The sequence below is a fragment of the Gigantopelta aegis genome, chromosome 15 (assembly GCF_016097555.1).
Source record: "Gigantopelta aegis isolate Gae_Host chromosome 15, Gae_host_genome, whole genome shotgun sequence".
NCBI classification, from domain to species: Eukaryota; Metazoa; Mollusca; class Gastropoda; order Neomphalida; family Peltospiridae; genus Gigantopelta; species Gigantopelta aegis.
This window is the reverse complement of record NC_054713.1, coordinates 13196253-13223015: the sequence shown is the minus strand read 5'-3', so window position 1 is coordinate 13223015 and position 26763 is coordinate 13196253. Positions and strand designations below refer to the sequence as shown.

The 26763-nt window shown below is 41.6% G+C and overlaps 1 protein-coding gene across 1 annotated transcript; it reads left to right on the top strand.

Annotated features, from left to right (window-relative positions):
• Positions 1–4118: 4118 nt before the first annotated feature.
• On the top strand, positions 4119–20670 carry LOC121390271 (short transient receptor potential channel 6-like). The gene is made up of 4 exons (XM_041522053.1): positions 4119–5982; positions 16350–16493; positions 17679–17879; positions 20209–20670. The coding sequence occupies exons 1-4, from the start codon at positions 5389–5391 to the stop codon at positions 20653–20655; spliced, it is 1386 nt and encodes a 461-aa protein (XP_041377987.1). The 5' UTR covers positions 4119–5388; the 3' UTR covers positions 20656–20670.
• The last annotated feature ends 6093 nt before the right edge of the window (positions 20671–26763 follow it).

Genomic DNA, 26763 nt, shown 5'->3' with positions numbered 1-26763 from the left:
TACTGGGGCTGTCAGGGTTTCTGCCAGAGGGTAAAATGAGTATGGCGCCATACCCGAATTTTTATTTTTTTAAGTTAACATTTTGACAAAATTAATGACTCATCATTATTGTATGATTTTCTTAAGCCTAACACTAAATGTAATCCATTTTCTTTGTGGAGGAGGCCCCCCGTAGCCCCTGTTGACTGTGGTTGCATTCAATAACATAGCGCCATACCCAAAAATTTCTTTCTGGCAGAAACACTGGCTGTTTAAAAACACTTTGTTGAACTTGTCCAACTGTCACATTTTCGGGAAACTCGTCCAGTCTAGTATATGAACAGAACAACCTTGCAAATTTGAATTTCAAGTCACTGGCCATAGTTACCGATGTATGTACTTTCCCATTAGCAGCAAGGGATCTTTTATACACACCTCCCACATACCACGGCCTTTTATATATACCATATACGGGGAAAAACCCTATCGGATGAAGGATCCACTGAGGTGATTCGATCCCACGACACAACATCTCAGGCAAGCACTCTACCGACTGAGATAGATCCCGCCCCATATTAAATGATACTAATAATAATTTACCCGCCACCCCCCCCAAAAAAAAAACCCACCCCAAAAAACAACTTCACCAAAAAGCACCCCCACCCCCCAAAACCCCCCACAAAAAACCCAAACAAAAAACAAACAAAAAACAACAACAAAAAACAAAACCCCAAAACAAAACAACAAACAAACAACAAACACACACACACAAACAAACACTAAAAAAAAAAACATAAACAAAAAACCCCTAACAAACAAAAAAACAAAACAATGAACAATAGCAAAAACTTTAGAAACAAAACAGATGTTTACTAGTATTTGTGTCCAAATATTTACCAAACAAAGTCATCGTTTTGATTAATATTTAGCATAACTGAACTTACCATGTGGATGATTTATGAGTGTGATAACAAGCACGTGTCTCTTCCTGTCCTGTCTTTTTTTCTTTTTATCTTATTCTTTTGCCTATAATATGTCTCCTTCCTCTAATTGCCTTTGGCTATTAAAATGTATTGTAAATTAAAATATACCGTTATGTAATATGTCGCCACGTACAAGTATATTATATGCATGTATAGATGAGAGGACCTCGTAACTTAGGAAACGTGTGCCACATTCTTTTGTTCTTATTGCAATAAAATATATTTTAGGTACGGCGGAAGCAAGTAGACATTGGTGTGTGTGTGTGTGTGTGTGTGTGTGTGTGCGTGTGTGCGTGCGTGCGTGCGTGTGCGCGCATGTGTGTGTGTGTGTCTGACTGAGATCGAGGGCACACAGCAAAGTTTTTGGGGGGTCCGGGGTTCGAGGGGATGCTTCCACGAAGTAAAAGTTTAAAAACTAGATGTCCTGAAATGCAGTTTCCTGCATTCTACAAGTAAAATTAATATCAGCTTTAATATTTACTGGTACTAATATTTTTTATTCAGAATTATTGGGAGTTCTAGAGACCCCCCTCCCCAGCTCCCTGCTCCGCCGCGTCTGCTTTATGCAATAAACTATATTTTCAATCAATCAACTGGTTAATTAATCAGCTGGTGACATTAAAGTTTTCTTCTTTCCCGACTGACGGGTAAAAAAATGATGGTGTGTAACCACCAGAGGCAAAGGTCACACAACTTCCTGGTTTTATGGTTACACACCATCATTAATTACTCCATGCAGCTCAAAACAATTTCTGTGTCAGTATATATTCTGTGAAAAATACAACATTATCGAGAGGGTCATGTGACTACTGAGTTTATGGACTGCTCTCAACTGACAGTTACCGTGTAAAAAAAATCAACACAGGCCGACCACGACATTTTTCAGTTAATGGTTCCCAATGCCTGACCATCGTCTCGTGTTGCTGTTATACAAGTGGCACTATACCACTTGAACAGTTGTTATCAGTTAGTACCACATATAAAAAGTTATTTCAAACCAATGGGTTATTTCAATACTGTAGATGTCAACCTGCTTGCAATCATCAAAGAAAGATTTCAAAAGGCATATCGGAATTTTGTAGTATTTCTGTTTCTTTTTTATGATCCCATTAGGCTATTTCTGGTGTAACAAAGGCCGAGGTATGTATTATCATATAAAAGACCCCTTGCTGTTAATCGAAAAGAGTAGCCCATGAAGTGGCGACAGTGGGTTTCCTCTCTCAATATCTGCGTGGTCCTTAACCATATGTCTGACGCCATATAACCGTAAATAAAATGTGCTGAGTGCGTCGTTAAATAAAACATTTCCTTCCTTCCTTCTTCTTCTTTTTTTTTTATGAGGAAGTATTCCCTAAACCGGACTATACAGCAAGTAACGACACGACAAGTGGTGGTGTGTTGTCTACAGCTCCTGGTCTGAAGCAATTCATATAGCATCTACGGCAATCGTCATTGTTTGGGCCCCATCTTTATTTTAAAGTAATGGAATGGATGTAGGTTAGTGGTAGAGCGCTCGCGTGAGAATAGATAGATAGATAGATAGATTAGATAGATAGATTAGATTAGATAGATTAGATAGATAGATAGATAGATAGATAGATAGATAGATAGATAGATAGATATAATAGATAGAACAGATGTTTAACGACACCACAGTACAAAAAATACATCGGCGTTTGGGTGTCACACTACGGTAAATGAAAAACGTTGAAGTGATGATCAATATAAATATAAAACTTCAACCGTTAAATAAAAACACAGTGTAAAGAACTGTGCAGAGAGAGAGAGAGAGAGAGAGAGAGAGAGAGAGAGAGAGAGAGAGAGAGAGACAGAGAGAGAGAGAGAGAGACAGAGAGACAGAGAGAGAGACAGTGAGAGACAGACAGACAGAGAGAGAGAGACAGAGAGAGACAGAGAGAGAGAGAGAGAGAGAGAGAGAGAGAGAGAGAGAGACAGAGAGAGAGAGAGAGAGAGACAGAGAGAGAGACAGTGAGAGACAGACAGACAGAGAGAGACGGAGAGAGAGAGAGAGAGAGAGAGAGAGAGAGAGAGAGAGAGAGAGAGAGAGAGAGAGAGAGAGAGAGAGAGAGAGAGAGAGAGAGAGAGACGCCAAAATGTATCCGTCGGCACCACCAACATCCCTGGCCCGATAACATGCTGATATTTAGATTTTCGTGCTTAGATCAAATTAAGTTTCACGCACGGTGTTCTGAGAACATCTGGGCTGTCTGTCCGGGATAATAGATTAATGGTTAGCTAAGTCACTAGGCATTAGTCAGAGAAAATTGCAGGCGGAAGATGGGCGGGGTGAGGGGGGGGGGGGTGTGAGTGCGGAGAGGGGTTGAATCCCCCCTGATCAAGCAACTTCTTTTTTTTTTTTTTTTTTTTTTCCCTAATATATATTTGTTTTTTGGGGGGGTGGGGGCGGGGTAGGGAGCATGACTCGTTCCCCAACTATAAAGTTCGCTCGCCACAGTCTAAACACCCCTGCTACAATTCTTGCACACGCGTCCAGGATTATTCAGTCAGTGATGTGGACTTACACGCCCCCCCCCCCCCCCCCCCACCCCCGACACTAAGACCATTAAGACCCTTTCTGGGTTAGGGCCGATACCCACCGATGGTTTGACCACTACACAACTATTCGATCCAGTGGCTTAGCGATGGGGAGTGGGGGCACTGGGGCAATGCCCCCCCCCCCCACCCCACCCCACCCACCATGAAACCTTGTTCTTTTTTTGTTTACTGTAACACATTTTATAAAATCATACATACATAAATACATAGTGCGGGTTGTCCCCCCCCCCCCCCAATAGTGGTTGTTGGCCCCTAACATAAAATCCTGGTTACGCCAATGATTCGAACCCAGTGCCTATCAACCTTACGTTCAATGGCAAAGACGGATCTAAGGGAGGGGGTGGAGGGGGGGGGGGGCGGGCCTAAATTTTGAGAGAGTTATAATTTTATTATATATTAATTTTCTTCCCTTTCCAAACCTCCCCAAAGTTCCCTTGGCATTCCGCCTCATGTCATTGCCCCCCCCCCCCCCACCCCCTCCCAAATGGATTTTCTGGATCCGCCACTGACTGACCTGACCACTACACAACTATAGCCTGTGCACGAAGGGTTTTTTTTATATATTATTTTTAAGGCTCTATAAAGTAATACTAATAATTAATTAGACATTCAGTCTAATGTCTGGTTCTACGCCTGATACAAACCATAATGTTCGTGTGATTAAATGTGCCTCTCTGAATAAACCGGTTCCGTTCTGCAGGGACTGTGTGCCATTTTAATCGTGCGATCAATCATAGCAGAACACTACAGCAATTGAACAAAGTGTACTGAATTATATATCTCTCGAATCGCCCAGGCCGTGCGACATCTGTTGTCCTGCCCAACCAGAACGTGAAGGACTCTTTTTTTTACTTTTTGTTTTTCTTCTTTTTTTTTAATATTTTTTTTTTATCCAATACGAAACCTCGATACATTTCCACGAAATTAATTGCGCTCATCCACGAAGAGCAACGCTTGCGTTCGCGAACGATTTTTTGATTGGTTCCAGGTGTCATCATTCGGTTTAACGTGAAGCGCAAGAACCAGTGTGAGGAACGGGTTTTTTTCTGGTCTGTCTGGCTGAACTCGGTCCATTGTCTCCCAACCAGAACAGTTCCATGAAGATGTTTGAATGACAAGCAAATTATATAAAATATTTACGGAAAACGCACTATTTTTGGAATAATCTTTAAAAGGATTCTGTTGATACCTTTGGAAAGTGTTTGTGATCGTATTTGTAATACGGGTGGCATTCATTGACAAAATGGTTTAGTTCAAGGGTTTCGACTGTTTGTTTTTGGTGGTTGTTTTTCAACAAGAAGGGTTTTATCGTGGTAAACAGAAATTGCTTTCGTGTTGACGATGTTATTAAAGTTTCATTGATGTAGAGTCTATGGCTCTTTCAAAGGTATCTGTATTGTAAAACTATAGCCAATTTGTGTGCATATGTAAACTATCTTTTGAAATAATGGACTGCTAAAATATTGCTGTTAAGTGATATGTAGGATTGTAATACAGATATTGGACTGGGGTAAACTTAAATCTGTAGGATTTCAGTATGGGTATTGGACTAGCGTAAACAATCTTACGAAATCTGTAAGATTTTATCATTAATATTGAACTGCACAAAAGAATCTTAATGAATTTGTAGGGTTTTAGTACACATATTGATCACTAATCAATGTCAAGGAATTTAATGAATTTGTTGGATTTTAGAATGGATATTGGACCGGAATAAACAATCTTAATACACTAAACAATTTTAAGGAACATAATGAATGTGTTGGATTTAACATTAATATTCGTCTGGAGTAAACAGTCTTGAACACCGCTAAACCTTTGTTTTCCAAAGAACCTCTAGAACTCCAAGATGGATATTATACGGATGCGAGCGAAAAGCGTCGAGGACAAGAAGTACAGACTTCTTCAGGATCGTCTGGAAGCTGGACTCTCTGAAGGAGAGAGATACTTTCTGACAGCTGCAGAGATCGGGGACATCGATACCCTGAAATCCCTGTTAAACGAGGGCAAGGTAAGCATCAACTGTGTTGACCCTCAGGGTAGGACAGCATTGGAACTGGCCGTGGCGGCAAATGTCGAAGGTGTCGTCTGCCATTTGCTGGACAAGGTTTCTGGAAGGATTGTTCACAAGGCTTTTCTTTGCGCCTGCGACTACGATCGGGACACGATCTTTGAGATTATATTACAGCATCCCATTTACGCCAGGTCGCCGTCAGACGAAGATGTGGAACTGACAATGCCTTTGTATTCCAAGTACGTGACGAGAAGAAACCCGCAGGTGGAGCTTCAGGATAAGCTGAGGGAGGCGCTGATTCGGGCGGCCAAGAGGAACAACTTCCAGATCGTCAAGCAGCTTATGCTGAGAGGGGCCACCCTGGTGCTCCCACACGACTACTTCTGCAACTGCAACCAGTGTACAACTCAACGCAGTGAGGATTTTAAGGTAGATACGTTTTACTCTTGTACTCTTGTAGGCAGAACTCTCTGGCGAAGTCAGAGGCTGTGCTCACAACAGGCTTGTTTGAACACTTTTCTGATTGAAGTATACCATACATTCTCCATACTTAATAGACAAATTTAGAAAGTCAGACAGGACTGTATTTAATAGAAGGGCAGGTGCCACTGGGCAGAGAACAGTTGCCCCACCTGGACAAATTATGAAAATATTCCCTTTTTATCTAGCTGGAAAAGGCCTTATATTAGTGTCATGATTCTTTATAGACTCACCCCCCCCCCCTTATTATATGCTAGCTACGGTGTTATGGTATGACATTGTAATATAAGACCCTGTCCACCTAGACAAAAAAGCTATTTAAAATTAATAGGGATATATATATATATAAAAGCAGAAGCACGAGATGTTTAGGTTGTCCACACCTTTATAACCGATAACGAACACCGATTGGAAATAGTTCCTTCGTACTATGGCTTGAATTGCTTAAAATTGCACTGAATTAAAATACTATGTATCTTAATCGAATTTACACAGAATACAACACAGGTGGTCGCTAGATACCATTTATCTTATCACTAGTGATTTAAATAGAGAATACTTCATGTGTGGCCGTTAAATACAATTTATCTTATTACTAGTGGTTTAAATAGAGAATACTACATGAATGGCGATTAGATATAATTGTAACTAATGGTTTAAACAAAACATACAACACAGGTGGTCGCTAGATACCTTTTTACCTTATCACTAGTGATTTAAATAGAGAATACTGCATGGGTGGCCGTTAAATACCATTTATCTTATAACTAGTGGTTTAAATAGATAATAATACACAGGGTAAATATCATTTATCAATCACTAGAGATTTAATAGAGAATACCTTATGAGTAGCCAATATATATGATTTGGTATACTACAGAGGTGGCCGCTATATACCAATTACCTTATCAGTAGTAATTTAAATAGAGAATACTGTATGAGTAGTCGTTAGATACCTTTTATCTTATAACTAATGGTTTAAATAGAGAATTATACATGAGTGGTTATTAGTTACCATTTAGACAACACACCACCTTTTGTCGTGTCTTTACTTGCTGTAGCAGCTTAATATAGTCCAGTTTAGGAAATAGTTCCTCATAAAAAAATACTTCAAAATTCTGATGTGCTTTTTGAAATCTTTCTTTGATGATTATACATAGGTTGACCTCGTGGTCGTTGTCAGTCGAGAACACTCTCAAAAATTAGTAATCATACGACCCTCTCAACAGTGTTGTATTTTTCACAGAATATATTCTGACACAGAAATTGTATTGAACTGCATGTAGTAATTAATGATCGTGTATAACCTTTATCTTATAATTTGTGGTTAAAATAGACAATACTACACGAGTGCCCATTATATATAATTTGTAACTAAGGATTTAAATAGAGAATACTACATGAATGCCCATTATATATCATTTGTAACTAAGTATTTAAATAGAGAATACTACCTGAGTGCCCATTATATATCATTTGTAATTAAGTATTTAAATAGAGAATACTACGTGAATGCCCATTATATATCATTTGTAACTAAGTATTTAAATAGAGAATACTACGTGAGTGCCCATTATATATCATTTGTAACTAAGGATTTAAATAGAGAATACTACGTGAGTGCCCATTATATATCATTTGTAACTAAGGATTTAAACAGAGAATACTACACGAGTGCCCATTATATATCATTTGTAACTAAGGATTTAAATAGAGAATACTACACGAGTGCCCATTATATATCATTTGTAACTAAGGATTTAAATAGAGAATACTACATGAGTGGCCGTTAGGTCGCATATATCTTATAATTTGTGGTTTAAATAGAGAATACTACGTGAGTGCTTTAAATTCACAAATTTTATTTTTTTGCCAAAAAATATACATTTTGTAGGCATACATACATATTTATATATAAAATAATATAATGTGCACACTGCGGGGAATGGTATGTAGCATCGGGTTACAATCGATAAAATTCTATAGTAAATGCATAGCAATAATATACAACAATAACATATGTCATGTATCAATGTTGTCTGTTCTATGCGTGGTAGCAGTTTTCAAATATTTACACAATTTAATTAGCTGTTTTGAATTGTCGCTGGACAGTAGTTGCGTTAATTTAAATGCTGATGGTTTATTGTAATAAAAAGGTTTAATATATTTATCTCTTATGTTACTGATGAAAGGACACACTAGAACAAAGTGATATTCGTCTTCTACTACATTCATATTGCACAGACGACAAATTCTATTATTCCTGTCAATATTGTGGTATCTGCCCGTTTCTATAAAGAGATTATGGGAAGATAATCTGTATTTACTCAAAATATGTTTCAAGGCAATAGGTTTCTGCAGATAAGGTTGTAAGCAATAATTATTAACAACGAATTTGTATACCAGACATTTTGGAGAATTGTTGAATACAGCATACATAGATTGAATAAATTGATCAATCATTCTCTGTTTGAATAGTGATATAAATGTATTGCGATTTTCTACATTTTGATTATAACATATGTGACCAAAACCATTTGTGAGAAGCACGTCTCTTATTTGACTAACCCAGTTAACAGAACGTGGTTTTCTTATGCACTCGTCATATAGGGTGTTATAACACTCTTTCAAAATACAGTTATCTGTATTCAACACATTTATCCAATATTTAACCATACGGATGTTCCTACTTATGTACAAAGGTGATCTACCTAATTCAAAATAGACCATCATATTAGTAGTGCTCCTTTTCACGCCTAAACTACGTTTACAGAATTGTAAATGTAGGATCTCGTGACTATTTGCTTTGTTAAAACCCCAAACTTCACAGCCATAATTTAAAATACTACTAACATATGTATCAAACAGTGATAGTAATGTTTCTGCATTTAAGAAATAGTTACTAGTTTTACCAAATAAAGCAGCCATAGCTTTTCTACCTTGGTTGCATATTACCTTCTGAGCGGTATTAAATTTTCCATTATAATGAAGACAGACCCCAAGATAGTTAAAACTGTCAACAATTTCTAAATCGCTTTCGTGGTATGTCCACCTTTCTTCAGGTTTCACATTTCCACCTTTTCTGAATACTACAATTTTACTTTTATTAATATTTACGTTTTAAATTCCATTTGTTTGAGTATATATACAAAGTATCTAACATACTCTGCAATTCAGGCGCACTTTCGGAAAACAATACTGTATCATCGGCATACATCAGTAGACAAAGATGAAGCATATTTAACTGGTATAGTCGGTCGGTGGAATTTAACAGTTCCATTTCTAGATCGTTAACAAATAAAGAAAACAAGAATGGCGAAAGAGCTTCTCCTTGAATTAGACCGGATTTGTACCAGAAGGATTCAGATATATTTCCCTGATATTTCATACATGATTTTATCTGACCATACATTGATTTTACAACATTTACAAGCTTACTATTTAATCCTAATTTATAAATGTTTAGCCACAATGCCTTATGCTCAACTGTATCAAATGCTTTACTAAAGTCAATAAAAGCACAATAGAGTCTTTTCTTACTGCCAAGCGTAATAGTTATAAGACTCTGCAGAGCAAAAATAGCGTCAACTGTGCTAAAACCGGGCTTAAACCCAAACTGTGCATCAGATATAATATTGTAGGTTGAACTCACATTCAATAATCTATTATTTAAAATTGTTGTGAACAATTTTGATAAGTGGCTCATGAGCGTGATACCTCTATAATTATTTACATCGTTTTTATCACCCATTTTAATAACAGAAATAATTGTGCCATTGCACCAATTTTCTGGAAAGATGTCAGAGTCTAAAATAACATTAAAAAGTTTACATAGTATAGGCAGCATTATATCTTTACATTCAGCGAAAAACTCATATAATAGGCCATCAACGCCGGGGCTTTTGTTACGCATAGCTTTGCTTAACACATATCGGAGCTCATGTTCCGTAATACGCTTAATTCTTCGTATAAGGCTTGGTTATCTTCATTAGTGCAGTCGTTAGTCCCTTGTGTATCATCGTTTTGTGTAGAACAAGCGAGGTTTTTAAAGTGATTCATAAATGTGTCTATTGTTATATCACAGTTATGGTCTTTTTTAGATTTACTAAATTTTTTGTAAAATGCTTTAGGGTTATTTTTCATAAGAGTACCAATCATATTTCCTTCCTGCATTAGGTAAGATGAACGCAGTTTCTTTTGTAACACTTTGTACTTTGTAAATAGATAGATGTTGTTAGGTACCATATATCTCTTATAACCAGTAATTTAAATAGAGAATACTACATTGGTAGCCGTTAGTTACCATTTATTTAAGTAACTAGTGATTTAAATAGAGAATACTACATTGGTAGCCGTTAGTTACCATTTATTTAAGTAACTAGTGATTTAAATAGAGAATACTACATTGGTAGCCGTTAGATACCATATATCTAACAAACAGCTTTGAAACAACAACAACAACAACAACAAACAACAATATGTTTACACAAATTAATCACTTTGCTATACTGTTCACGAATAATACAAGTATTAATTATTCACACAATAAATTAAGGACATTAAAACGCGGATGTTGGGCCGTCACAGTCGATATTATTTACACAATAAATTAAGGACATTAAAACGCAGATGTTGGGCCGTCACAGTCGATATTATTTACACAATGTAACAATTAATATCATGAAACAAGTATCATATGGAATTGTTCGTGAAGCATACACTTACCTAATGCGCAAAATGCAATTAGATTGGCAGGGAAACGATGTGTAATATCAGTGTTGAATGCTCTGATTTAGACAGTTATATGTATGAAATAAAAGGACTGGGTTTGAATTTCATAAAGTTTCAATAATACCTATAATCATAGGCGGCAGAAGGAGGGTGGAGACAGGATCACTGTGATCATATGTCCAATTATAAGGACGTGTTCCTACACGAAACCATGACTAACGTTATCGCGTATGCCTATGTGAAAAATGACAAAACAGGACGTGTACAGTGTGGCTAAATCACCATATCATCATTATTGTCGACGTCGTTATCATCACCACCACCACCACCACCGTTTATCTTCGTCAACATCATCATTTGACATAATCATTAATCATCATCATCATCATCATCATTACTATCATAAGCACCACCAAGATCATTCATAAACCACCACTACTATAGTGAATAACCATCACAACCACCACCACCATCATCATCATCATCATCACCATCATCATCGTCATCACCATTAGCACCAGAACTAGCCAGGGTCGCCATCGTTATTAACATTATCGTAATCATATCACCACATCATCCTTATCATTTTGACTATTATCAACATCAACGCCATAATTATCATCATCATCATCAGTATCAGCATAATTAAAACCTGAAAATAAAAAATTCAACATCATGACAACCATAGGCGTAACAGACACGGGCGCAGGGAGGTCACCAAAACACCCCCATCCTCCACCCCACCCCACCACCCCCGCCCCAAGTGTTTGGCAGTAATGCTAATATGCATAAATGTTGTTATCCAGATTCGGGCATTTTCATTGAATTCGTGCAAAAAGCAGCCAGTCTTCCTATAAAAATGGAATCCTTTACCCCTATGTTGACAACCACCACTGCCGTCATCATCATCATCATCATCATCAACATCATCATTCATCATTATCATATCACCACATCATCGTTATCATTACCAACATTATCAACAACAACATCACCGTCATTTCATTTCAACTTATTTTCGTGCTTAATCAAGGTTCAAGCATCACCATCATATTATATTTAGATAAACTGAAAATATTTTGCCACAATATCAACATGACTAACACCGCACTGGCATGTGTGACGTCATTAACAATAATGACCACTAGACTAATATCAGAAATGTCCTGTCCTGTTTCTAAATATTGATGAAAGTCTAATGTACCCTGTCACACCCCTTTCTTGATCCCACCGGCGACGTTCGCGTGGTCTATTATCAACTCTATTAATAAATTATATCTCAAGCCACGTCACTCTAGGGAATTTCGCGAGCTTTTTGTCACTTCTGGTAATCACTGACCAAAAGAATAGAGGCTTTCAAAATAATGAAAATTGGATTTAAAAAAAAAAAAATTGTGGATATAATTATTGTGTATTTTGCAGAATTGTTTGTACAGAGAATTGCGAATAGTGTGAAGATATCATACGACACTATATCAGATTTCATCCGTCAACGATAGTGTGAACAATAGGATATTTTTCAAATAGAAATATATCTCGGTGAACGGTAAATGTGAATCTCCACATCTTGATATGGTTCTGTGATCCCATTCACCTAAAATGATTCATAGTGCTAATCTCGCCTCACCATATTATAAACTAATTTATTAATACAAAATAGAAATACAGATGAACAAACTCACAATCTCGCATCACCATATAATAACATCATTTATACAAAATACAAATAATGTTTAACAAAATTACAATTTTGCGTCACCATATTAGAACATAATTTATTAATACAAATTCAGTTAAACAAACTCACAATCTCGCCTCACCATATTATAATATAGTTTATTAATACAAATTCAGTTAAACAAACTCACAATCTCGCCTCACCATATTAGAACATAATTTATTAATGCAAATTCAGTTAAACAAACTCACAATCTCGCCTCACCATATTATAACATAATTTATTAATACAAATTCAGTTAAACAAACTCACAATCTCGCCTCACCATATTATAATATAGTTTATTAATACAAATTCAGTTAAACAAACTCACAATCTCGCCTCACCATATTATAATATAGTTTATTAATGCAAATTCAGTTAAACAAACTCACAATCTCGCCTCACCATATTATAACATAATTTATTAATACAAATTCAGTTAAACAAACTCACAATCTCGCCTCACCATATTATAATATAGTTTATTAATACAAAATACAAATAATGTTGAACAAATTCACAATTTCGCCTCAACATATTATAACATCATTTATTAATACAAAATACAAATATAGATCAGAGCCAGTTTATCCTTGTAGCACAGGGGCCCCGCGGTGATGTGTCATTTTTCACCTCTCCCCGAGAGGGTTGCAAAATATATATCCTAGGAAGGGGGACCGCTGGTATTTTTTTATACAGGCCCCGCGGATCCTTAAACCGGCTCTAATACAGATTAACAAACTTACAATCTCGCCTCACCATATTATAACAGCATTTATTAATGCAGGGCTGTACCCTCGGGAACAGTATCTCACTTTTTTTTTAGTCCAAAATATAACATACACATCTCAGTCAGGGTTTAATTTATATAGTGTTTCATTTGTTTATAAAAAGTAGTGCCCAACACCCCCCCCCCCCCCCCCAGGATTTTGATCAGGGTACGGCCCTGTAATGCAAAATATAAACACAACTACACATTAATTATTTTACAATCTCGCCTCACCATATTATAACATCATTTACTAAAAGTTAAAGTTTATTTTGTTTCACGTCATCACTAGAGCACATGGATTAATTAATAATCGGCTACTGGATAGTCAATATTTGATAATTCTGACTCGTAGTCATCAGAGGAAACCCGCTACATTTTTCCAAACGCAAGAAGGGAGCTTTTATATGCACTGTCCCACAGACAGGAAACCACATACCACAGCTTTTGACCAGTTGCGGTGCATTAGATGGAATAAGAAAAACCCCAATCAATTGAATGGATCCACCGAGGTGGTTCGAACCTCCGACGCAAGTACCTCAAGCGAGCACTCAACCGGCTGAGCTAAATCCCGTCCTTATCATATCTTGCATACAGATGCATAGAGGACCATCAAATCTCACATGTAAGAACAACTTGAGATGGCGGTTTGTCGCGTACTATTACTAGGTCACTGTGACCTACCTTTCACGGCTATTGCACATAACAGTAAATCCTTGTCCGGACCATATCTTGCATACAGATGCATAGAGGACCATCAAACCTCACATGTAATAACAACTTGAGATGGCGGTTTGTCGCGTACTATTACTAGGTCACTGTGACCTACGTTTCACGGCTATTGCACTTAACAGTAAATCCTTGTCCGGACCATATCTTGCATACAGATGCATAGAGGACCATCAAACCCCACATGTAATAACAACTTGAGATGGCGGTTTGTCGCGTACTATTACTAGGTCACTGTGACCTACTTTTCACGGCTATTGCACATAACAGTAAATCCTTGTCCGGACCATATCTTGCATACAGATGCATAGAGGACCATCAAACCTCACATGTAATAACAACTTGAGATGGCGGTTTGTCACGTACTATTACTAGGTCACTGTGACCTACTTTTTATGGTCTACTGCTCAAAACAGTAAATCCTTGTCCGGACCATATCTTGCATACAGATGCATAGAGGACCATCAAACCTCACATGTAATAACAACTTGAGATGGCGGTTTGTCGCGTACTATTACTAGGTCACTGTGACCTACTTTTCACGGCTATTGCACATAACAGTAAATCCTTGTCCGGACCATATCTTGCATACAGATGCATAGAGGACCATCAAACCTCACATGTAATAACAACTTGAGATGGCGGTTTGTCGCGTACTATTACTAGGTCACTGTGACCTACTTTTCACGGCTATTGCACATAACAGTAAATCCTTGTCCGGACCATATCTTGCATACAGATGCATAGAGGACCATCAAACCTCACATGTAATAACAACTTGAGATGGCGGTTTGTCGCGTACTATTACTAGGTCACTGTGACCTACTTTTCACGGCTATTGCACATAACAGTATATCCTTGTCCGGACCATAGCTTGCATACAGATGCATAGAGGACCATCAAACCTCACATGTAATAACAACTTGAGATGGCGGTTTGTCGCGTAATATTACTAGGTCACTGTGACCTACTTTTTATGGTCTACTGCTCAAAACAGTAAATCCATGTCCGGACCATATCTTGCATACAGATGCATAGAGGACCATCAAACCTCACATGTAATAACAACTTGAGATGGCGGTTTGTCGCGTACTATTACTAGGTCACTGTGACCTACTTTTCACGGCTATTGCACATAACAGTAAATCCTTGTCCGGACCATATCTTGCATACAGATGCATAGAGGACCATCAAACCTCACATGTAATAACAACTTGAGATGGCGGTTTGTCGCGTACTATTACTAGGTCACTGTGACCTACTTTTCACGGCTATTGCACATAACAGTAAATCCTTGTCCGGACCATATCTTGCATACAGATGCATAGAGGACCATCAAACCTCACATGTAATAACAACTTGAGATGGCGGTTTGTCGCGTACTATTACTAGGTCACTGTGACCTACTTTTCACGGCTATTGCACATAACAGTAAATCCTTGTCCGGACCATATCTTGCATACAGATGCATAGAGGACCATCAAACCTCACATGTAATAACAACTTGAGATGGTGGTTTGTCGCGTACTATTACCAGGTTACTGTGACCTACTTTTTATGGTATACTGCTCATAACAGTAAATCCTTGTTCGGGCCATATCTTGCATACAGGATCATCAAACCTCACATGTAGGAACAACTTGGGATGGTGTTTTATCACGTAGTATTACTAAGTCACTGTGACCTACTTTACACGGCTATTGCACATAACAGTAAATCCTTGTCCGGACCATATCTTGCATACAGATGCATACAGGACCATCAAACCTTACATGAAGGAACAACATGGGATGGCGGTTTGTCGCGTACTATTACTAGGTCACTGTGACCTACGTTTTATGGTCTACTGCTCATAATAGTAAATCTTTGTCCGGACCATATTTTGCATACAGGATCATCAAACCTCACATGTAGGAACAACTTGGGATGGCGGTGTGTCACGTAGTATTACTAAGTCACTGTGACATTCTTTTCACGGCTATTGCACATAACAGTAAATCCTTGTCCGGATCATATCTTGCATACAGATGCATAGAGGACCATTAAACCTCACATGTAGGAATAACTTGGGATGGCGGTTTGTCACGTAATATTACTAGGTCATTGTGACCTACTTTTCACGGTCTACTGCACATAACAGTAAATACTTGTCCGGACATATCTTGCATACAGGGCCATCAAACCACATGTAGGAACAACTTGGGATGATGGTTGATCCAAAACAAACTGTTCATCTATCCCATTGCAAAAAGTTCACATAGTTAGACTTGAATCATACCCGTAATATATTCATTAATATAGATATGGTTTTCCATCAAACTCCTGATGGGCATATCATGTATCTCACTGGTACTCTTGTTTTCACAGGTGTACACTAGCACTAGACTCGACACCTTCCGAGCCATGGCGAGCCCAGCCTATATGGTGCTTACGGAGGAGGACCCGATCATCTCCGCCTTCCGGCATAGCGTCAACTTCCGGAAGATGGCGGAAATTGAATCCGAATTTAAGGTAATCATTTCAGCTTATACCTTTAAAACAAAAACAAAAGAAGAAAAAAAGAAAGAAATGTTTTATTTAACGGTTAAGGACCACACAGATATTAAGAGAGGAACCCCACTGTCGCCACTTCATGGGCTACTATTTTCGATTAGCAGCTAGGGATCTTTTATATACACCATCCCACAAACAGGGTAGTACATACCACGGCCTTTGATATACCAGTCGTGGTGCACTGGCTGGAACGAGAAATAGCCCAATGGGCCCACCGACGGGGATCCATCTCAGACCGACCGCACATCGTTTACACCTTTAATGTGCTTAGTGCTTTACTGTTTTACAGTTATTGTACAGCCAGGCTGTATCAGATGGTAAAGGACTTCGTGAGAAACCTTTTACAGCATTTTATTTTTACAGTTACTGTACAGTGTTGTACTATTTTACAGTTACTGCACAGTGTGTCACTGTTTTGCAGTATACCGACAAAGTGGTTAATTTACAGTTACAGCACCATGTTATAGTTCATGTCTACTTTACAATTACCGTACAATATATATATATATATATATATATATATATATATATATATATATATATATATATATATAACAATTAATGTACACTATTTTACTGTTTTACATTCATTGTACAATATTGTACTGCTTTACAGTTATTGTACATATTTTGCTGTTTAGCGGTTACTGTACACTAGTTTACTTATTTACATTTGCTGTACAATAATTTACTGTTTTACAGTTACTATACAATATTTTACTGTTTTACAGTTACTGCACAGCAGTTTACAATCTTAACTTACTATACAATGTTTTACTGTTTCACAGTTAATAATATGCACTATTTTGCTGTTTTACATATATTGTACAATATTTTACTGTTTTACAGCTACTGTACAATGTTTTACTGTTTTACCGTTACTGTACAATATTTTACTGTTTTACAATTACTGTACAATGTTTTACTGTTTTACAGTTACTGTACACTATTTTACTGTTTTACCGTTACTGTACAATAGTTGACTGTTTTACAGTTACTGTACAATATTTGACTGTTTTACAGTTATTGTACAATAGTTTCATTGTTTTTGCAGTTACTGTACACTATTTTACTGTTTTACAGTTAATGTACAATATTTTACTGTTTTACAGTTATTGTACAATAGTTTTATTGTTTTTACAGTTACTGTACAATCAGCTGGATCAACAGGTACAGGATTTCACGACTGACCTCATGGATCAGTGTCACAGCTCGGACGAGGTGAAGACAATCCTGAGCGGTCCCATCCCCGTCCAGGAGGAGGGGGACGAGGTGGAGGAGGATGATAACGACAGCGCAATACTCCCCATCCTCACAGCGGCCATCAAAATGGGACAGAAGAAGGTTCATTTTTCATTTATTTAATATTTTAAAATTATTTTTATCTTTTATTTATTTATTTTTTATTATTGTTTAATTGGATTTTGTTTCCCGGTTTCGGTTTTTTTAATCTCTCCTACCCCTCCGATTTTTTTCAAATCATTCAATATAATTAACCAAATATTTGCTGATACAATAGTGACCATTTAAGCTGTAATAAAACTCGATTACCTTTTTTTTCTTTGTTTCTAGTACTGACGGAACAAAGGTGACCCCTCTAATTTCAAAAATCTTTTAACAAATATTCCACTGCAATTCACGAACTACTTTGCTGTTATATGGCAGACAATTTTAGCTGTATTAATATATTTTTATTTATTAGAAAGTTCTTTCAGCTATTGAAGAGGTTTCCCCACGAAACCAAATTCCCTAAACCTGGCCCAATTATTTAGCGTTTATATAATAAAATTAATCGAATCCAGTTTTATGCTGCTTTCCAGTGAGCACTAGCCTTTGTAACTTAGTTATCTTTTGTGATCCGCGTAGGATTTCCATCCATAATTCAGTATTAGAAATATTGCGGACAGTGTGCCTTTAATAAATTCCAGAATGTTGCAGCTCAGTCACGTATGATATAAAAATGAAGTAACGATCCGTAGAGATGTCTTCTGCTTCGATTAATTTATAAAAGCTTCGTTACAAATAGTACACGCCGCACTCGGGAAATATAATTACAAAACATTGCTTTTAAATTAACAATGTCCTGGGGTTTTTTTTATTATAACAGTAATCGACTTTTACATCGAGTGTCTGCGTGTGTTGGGTTTTTTTTTCTTTGTTACCGTTCGTGCAACAGTGGAAATTCCACATTTTCCTAGATACTCGAAATATGGCATAGATCAATAATTAATCAATGATTTCTCTACTTGTTAATGGATTTCCGTCATAATAAATTAAATCAAATACAGATTCAATACTAAAAACTGGCTATGTGTGCATCCGAAAAAGAAAGAAAGAAAGAAATGTTTTATTTAACGACGCACTCAACACATTTTATGTACGATTATATGGCGTCAAACATACGGTTAAGGACCACACAGATATTGAGAGAGGAAACCCGCTGTCGCCACTTTATGGGCTACTCTTTTCGATTAGCAGCAAGGGTTCTTTTATATGCACCATCCCACAGACAGGGTAGTACATACCACGGCCTTTGATGTATCAGTTGTGGTGCACTGGCTGGAGCGAGAAATAGCCGAATGGGCCCACTGACGGGGATCGATCCCAAACCGACCGAGCATCAAGCGAGCGCTTTGCCAGTGAGCTACGTCTCGCCCCATACGAAAAAGAACCACACTTACTGCGGCCCGAATATAATTTTTTTGTACTGCCACCCAACATATTTTAGTGTACTAAGGTTATGTCTAAAACTAATCATGAGTGAAATAGTAGCTTTACATTAATTATACAATCAAAAATCAGCACTGGCGTAGACCCCGGGGTAGGGGGGGGGGGGGGTGGGGGGGAGGGAGGGAGAGAGATATAGGGCCATACCCTCCAATAACACCGACCCGTCCCAATCTCCTTTTGCATTTACATATCGACCCAAAACACGACTCCTAGACAATGTGGGTGTCTCCAGAGGTGGATCTAAGGGGGGGGGGGGGAGGGGCTCGCCTCCCCCCCCCCCCACTAAATTTTGAAACAGTTATTATTTTATTATATATTAATTTTCGTTTTTAACGATCCACTCCAAACCTCCCCTAAAATTCCATTGGCATTCTGCCTCATGTCATTGCCCCCCTCCCCCTCCCCTGTAAATGGATTTCCTGGATCCGCCACTGGTCTCCAATATTAAATCCCCAAATACTAAATCCTGGCAATGCCAGTGGATATCAAACCCCCAAACCGGAATATCCTCGAATAGATAAATAAATAAATAAAGTTTGTTTTGTTTGACAACACCACTAGAGCACCTTGGTTTATTAATAATCTGCTCCATTTTTTATGGTATATGTATTTTTCGTTAAATATCCATTCTTTCATGCATTCATTTTTCTGGGTCCCTTTTTAAATAAGAACAGAATCTCTCCAAACCGGATATCTCTTAAAACCATATTTTGTTATTTAGTTCCATGGATGTCCAGTGGAGGATCCAGAAAATCCATTGGGGGGGGGGGGGGGAATGAGCAATGACATGTGGCCGAAGGGCACAACTATTCCTGAAGGGATTCCTCAGAATGAAGAAACAAAAAATAAATATAACTTTCTCAATATTTAGAATGGGCGGGCCCCTGGTCCCCCTATAAACCCGCCTCTGGGTTGACTACAGTTAACTGTTTTTCTGTTGTAGTTTGTTGCTCACAATCAGAGTCAGGCCCAGATCGCTGAACTGTGGTACAGCGGCGTGCCCTTTCTCCGCTACCTGAACCGGTTCACCTACCTGATGCTAGCCATACCTATAGGCATCCTTCTCGTACCTGTGATGTCCGTCATATACCTCGTGTGGCCGTGGGGAAAGGTAAGTGGTGTACCACCCATGTCCGTTATATACCTTGTGTGGCGGTGCCGTACCAGTCATGTCCGTCATATATCCCGTGTGGCCGTGTTGTACCAGTCATGTCCGTCATATACTCCGCGTGGACGTGTTGTACCAGTCATGTCTGTCATATACCTCGTGTGGCCGTGTTGTACCAGTCATGTCCGTCATATACCCCGTGTGGCCGTGTTGTACCAGTCATGTCCGTGTTGTACCAGTCATGTCCGTCATATACCTCATGTGGCCGTGTTGTACAAGTAATTTCCGTCATATACCTCGTATTGCGGTGTTGTACCAGTCATGTCCGTCATATACCTCGTGTGGCCATGTTGTACCAGACATGCCCGTCATATACCTCGTGTGGCCGTGGGGGAAGGTAAGTTGTGTACCAGTCATGTCCATCATATACCTCGTGTGACCGTGTGTGTGTGGGGGGGGGGGGGGGTGTAAGTGGTGTACCAGTCAAGTCTGTCTGGTGGTGTTTTACCAGTCATGTCCGTCATATACCTCGTGTGGCGGTGCCGTACCAGTCATGTCCGTCATATACCCCGTGAGGCCGTGTTGTACCAGTCATGTCCGTCATATACTCCGCGTGGCCGTGGTGTACCAGTCATGTCCGTCATTTACCTCGTGTGGCCGTGGGGGGAGGTAAGTTGTGTACTAGTCATGTCCGTTATATACCTCGTGTGACCGTGTGTGTGTGGGGGGGGGGGGGGGGGGGAGGTAAGTGATGTACCAGTCATGTCTGTCATATACCTCGTGTGGCGGTGTTTTACCAGTCATGTCCGTCTTATACCTCGTGTGGCGGTGTTGTACCAGCCATGGCCGAGATATACCTCGTGTGGCGGTGTTGTACTAGCCATGACCGTCATATACCTCGAGTGGCCGTGTGTACCAGTCATGTCCGTCATATACCTCGTGTGACCGTGGGGAGTGGGGAGGTAAGGTGTGTACCAGTTATGTCCGTCATATATCTCGTGTGACCGTGGGGGGGGGGGGGGGAGGTAAGTGATTTACCAGTCATGTCTGTCATATACCTCGTGTGGCGGTGTTTTACCTGTCATGTTCGTCTTATACCTCGTGTGGCGGTGTTGTACCAGTCATGTCCGCCATATACCTCGTGTGGCCGTGGGGGGAGGTAAGTTGTGTACTAGTCATGTCCTTCATATACCTCGTGTGTCCGGGGGTGTGTGTGGGTGGGAGTGGGGGGTAAGTGGTGTACCAGTCATGTCTCTCATATATCTCGTGTGGCGGTGTTGTACCAGCCATGGCCGTGATATACCTCGAGTGGCCATGTTGTACCAGTCATGTCCGTCATATACCTCGTGTGGCCGTTGGGGGAGGTAAGTTGTCTACCAGTCATGTCCACCATATACCTCGTGTGTGTGTGTGTGTGGGGGGGGGGGGGGTAAGTGATGTACCAGTCATGTCCGTCATATACCTCGTGTGGCGGTGTTGAGCCAGCCATGGCCGTCATATACCTCGAGTGGCCGTGTTGTACCAGTCATACCTCGTGTGGCCATGTGGGGGGGGGGGGGGGGGAGCTACGGTGTGTACCAGTCGTGTCCGTCATATACCTCGTGTGACGTGGGGGGTGGGGAGGGAGGCAAGTGGTGTACCAGTCGTGTCCGTCATATACCTTGTGTGGCGGTGTTTTAACAGTCATGTCCGTCTTATACCTCGTGTGTCCGCGGGGGGAGGTAAGTTGTGTACTAGTCATGTCCGTCATATACCTCGTGTGACCGTGTGTGTGTGTGGGGAAGTAAGTGATGTACCAGTCATGTCTGTCATATACCTCGTGTGGCGGTGTTTTATCAGTCATGGCCATGATATACCTCCAGTGGCCGTGTTGTACCAGTCATGTCCGTCATATACCTCGTGTGGCCGTGGGGGGGGGGGGGGGGGGGGGAGGTAAGTTGTGTAACAGTCATGTTCGTCGTATACCTCGTGTGACCGTGGGGGGGTGGAGGTAAGTGATGTACCAGTCATGTCTGTCATATACCTCGTATGGCGGTGTTTCACCAGTCATGTTCGTCTTATACGTCGTGTGGCGGTGTTGTACCAGCCATGGCCGTCATATACCTCGTGTGGCCGTGTGTGTGTGTGTGTGGGGGGGGGGGGGGGGGGGTAAGTGGTGTACCAGTCATGTCTGTCATATACCTCGTGTGGCGGTGTTTTACCAGTCATGTCCGTCATATACCTCCTGTGGCCGTGACGGGAGGTAACTTGTGTACCTGTCATGTCCATCATATACCTCGTCTGACCGTGTGTGGGGGGGGGGGGGGGGGGGGTGGGGGGGGGGGGGGGGGGGGGGGTGGGGGGGGGGGGGGGGGGGGGGGAGAGAGAGGTAAGTGTGTACCAGTCATGTCTGTCATATACCTCGTGTGGCGGTCTTTTACCAGTCATGTCCGTCTTATACCTCGTGAGACGGTATTGTACCAACCATGGCCGTCATATACGTCGAGTTGCTGTGTTGTACCAGTCATGTGTGTCATATCCCTCGTGTGGCCCTGGGGGGAGGTAAGGTGTGTGCCAGTCATGTCCGTCATATACCTTGTGTGGCCGTAGGGGTGGGGGAGGTAAGTGGTGTACCAGTCATGTCCGTCATGTACCTCGTGTGGCCGTGTTGTACCAGTCATGTCCGTCTATACCTCGTGTGGCGGTGTTGTACCAGTCATGTCCGTCATATACCTCGTGTTTCCGTGTGTGTGTGGGGGGGGGGGGGGGGGGGGGGGGAGAGGTAAGTGGTGTACCAGTCATGTCTGTCATACACCACGTGTGGCCGTGGTGTACCAGTCATGTCCGTCCTATACCTCTTGTGGCGGTGTTGTATCAGCCATGGCCGTCATATACCTCGAGTGGCCGTGTTGTACCAGTCATGTGCGTCATATACCTCCTGTGGCCGTGGGGGGAGTTAAGTTGTGTACCTGTCATGTCCATCATATACCTCGTCTGACCGTGTGTGTGTGTGGGAGGGGGGGGGAGGTAAGTGTTGCACCTGTCATGTCTGTCATATACCTCGTGTGGCCGTGTTGTACCAGTCATGTCCGTCTTATACCTCGTGTGACCGTGGTGTACCAGTCATGTCCGTCATATACCTCGTGTGGCGGTGTTGTACCAGTCATGTCCGTCATATACCTCGTGTTTCCGTGTGTGTGTGTGTGGGGGGGGGGGGGAGGTAAGTGGTGTACCAGTCATGTCTGTCATATACTTCGTGTGGCGGTGTTTTACCAGTCATGTCCGTCATATACCTCGTGTGGCGGTGTTGAACCAGTCATGTGCGTCATATACCTCCTGTGTCCGTGGGGGGAGGTAAGTTGTCTACCAGTCATGTCCACCATATACCTCGTTTGTGTGTGTGTGGGGGGGGGGGGGGGAGGTAAGTGATGTACCAGTCATGTCTGTCATATACTTCGTGTGGCAGTGTTTTACCACTCATGTCCGTCATATACCTCGTGTGGCGGTTTGTACCAGACATGGCCGTCATATCCCTCGAGTGGCCGTGTTGTACCAGTCATGCCCGTCATGTACCTCGTGTGGCCATGGGAGGGGAGGGGGGAGGTAAGGTGTGTACCAGTCATGTCCGTCATATACCTCGTGTGACCGTGGGGGGGGGGGGGGGGGGGGGGAGGGAGGCAAGTGTTGTACCAGTCATGTCCTTCATATACCTCGTGTGGCCGTTTTTTTACCAATTATGTCCATCTTATACCTCGTGTGGCGCTGTTGTACCAGTCATGTCCGTCATATACCTCGGGTGGCGGTGTTGTATCAGTCATGTTCGTCATATACCTCGTGTGGCCGTGGGGGGGAGGTAAGTTGTGTACCAGTCATGTCCGTCATATACCTCCTGTGGGGGTGGGGGGTGGGGGTGGGGGGTGGGGTGGGGTGGGGGTGGGGAAGTAAGTTGTGTACCAGTCATGTCCATCATATACTTCGTGTGACCGTGGTGTACCAGTAATGTCCGTAATATACCTCGTGTGGCCGTGGGGGGAGGTAAGTTGTGTACTAGTCATGTCCGTCATATATCTCGTGTGACCCTGTGTATGTGTGGGGGTGGGGGGGAGGTAAGTGATGTACCAGCCATGTCTGTCATATACCTCGTGTGGCGGTGTTTTACTAGTCATGGTCGGGATATACCTCGAGTGTCCGTGTTGTACCAGTCATGTCCGTCATAATACCTCGTGTGGCCGTGGGCGGGGGGGGGGGGGGGGAGAGGTAACTTGTGTACCAGTCATGTCCGTCATATACCTCCTGTGGCCGTGAGGGGAGGTAACTTGTGTACCTGTCCTGTCCATCATATACCTCGTCTGACCGTGTGTGTGTGGGGGGGGGGGGGGGGGTGGAGGTAAGTACTGTACCTGTCATGTCTGTGATATACCTCGTGTGGCCGTGTTGTACCAGTCATGTCCGTCTAATACCTCGTGTCACCGCGGTGTACCTGTCCTGTCCGTCATATACCTCGTGTGGCCGTGGGGGGAGGAAAGTTGTGTACTAGTCATGTCCTTCATATACCTCCTGTGTCCGTGTGTGTGTGTGGGTGGGGGGGGGGGGGGGGGGGGTAAGTGGTCTACCAGCCATGGCCGTGATATACCTCGAGTGGCCGTGTTATACCAGTCATGTCCGTCATATACCTCGTGTGACCGTGGGGAGGGGGGAGGTAAGGTGTGTACCAGTCATGTCCGTCATATACCTCGTGTGACTGTGGGGGGTGGGGAGGGAGGCAGGTGGTGTACCAGTCATGTCCGTCATATACCTCGTGTGGCGGTGTTTTAACAGTCATGTCCGTCTTATACCTCGTGTGGCGGTGTTGTACCAGTCATGTCCGTCATAAACCTTGTGTGACCGTGTTGGGGGGGGGGGGGAGGCAAGTGGTGTAGCAGTGATGTCCGTCATATACCTCGTGTGACCGTGGTGTACCAGTCATGTCCGGCATATACCTCGTGTGACCGCGGGGGGAGGTAAGTTGTGTACTAGTCATGTCCGTCATATCCCTCGTGTTACCGTGTGTGTGTGTGGGGGGGGGGGGGGAGGTAAGTGATGTACCAGTCATGTCTGTCATATACCTCGTGTGGCGGTGTTGTACCAGCCATGGCCGTGATATACCTCGAGTGGCCGTGTTGTACCAGTCACGTCCGTCTTATACCTCGTGTGGCTGTGGGGGGGGGGGGGGGGGGATGTAAGGTGTGTACCAGTCATGTCCGTGATATACCTCGTGTGTCGGTGTTGTACTAGCCATGGCCGTGATATACCTCGAGTGGCCGTGTTGTACCAGTCACGTCCGTCTTATACCTCGTGTGGCCGTGGGGGGGATGTAAGGTGTGTACCAGTCATGTCCGTCATATACTTCGTGTGGCCGTGGGGGGAGGTAAGTTGTGTACCAGTCATGTCCGTCATATACCTCGTGTGTCCGTGTGTGTGTGTGGGGGGGGGGGGGATGAAGTGGTGTACCAGTCATGTCTGTCATATACCTCGTGTTGCGGTGTTTTACCAGTCATGTCCGTCTTATACGTCGTGTGGCGGTATTGTACCAGCCATGGCCGTCATATACGTCGAGTTGCCGTGTTGTACCAGTCATGTCCGTCATATCCCTCGTGTGGCCCTGGGGGGAGGTAAGGTGTGTGCCAGTCATGTCCGTCATATACCTTGTGTGGTCGTAGGGGGGGGGGGGTAGTGGTGTACCAGTCATGTCCGTCATATACCTCGTGTGGCCGTGTTGTACCAGTCATGTCCGTCATATACCTCGTGTGGCGGTGTTGTACCAGTTATGTCCGTCATATACCTTGTGTGGCCCTGCTGTACCAGTCATGTCCGTCATATACCTCGTGTGGCTGTGGGGGAACGTAAGTGTTACCACACAAAATTATATCCAAGGCCTCTCTTGTCTATATCTCCTTCTTTGTGTAACATACCCTCCAATTGCATTGTCCCCCACACCTTTTGTCTTTACATATTGCCTCAAATCAGAACTCCTAGACAATGTGGGTGCCCGTAATATTAAAGACATATTGTCACAAACCACTGACCTATTACATGGCCTAACAAAGTATTACCTGTACAAAAATATATTTGATTTCCTCTAAATGTACTTTATTCAAACATCTACGTAACCACTATACTTCACTTATTAATGATATTTTGTGAAAATAATTGAATTGTGGCAATGGTCCATAATTCAAAAACTAAAATTGCCAAGAGGATTGACATGGATATCACTCCATTATTGTTCCATTAAAGAGATGCGATAGCTATGTCTGGTTTTCAAGAATTAATGTAAATTTTCATTTATTATCCATTTTTAGTGATATAAGGTCCTTAAATCCGTGACAGTATGCCTTTAAATCCTGGCACTGCTAATGGAAATCAAACCGC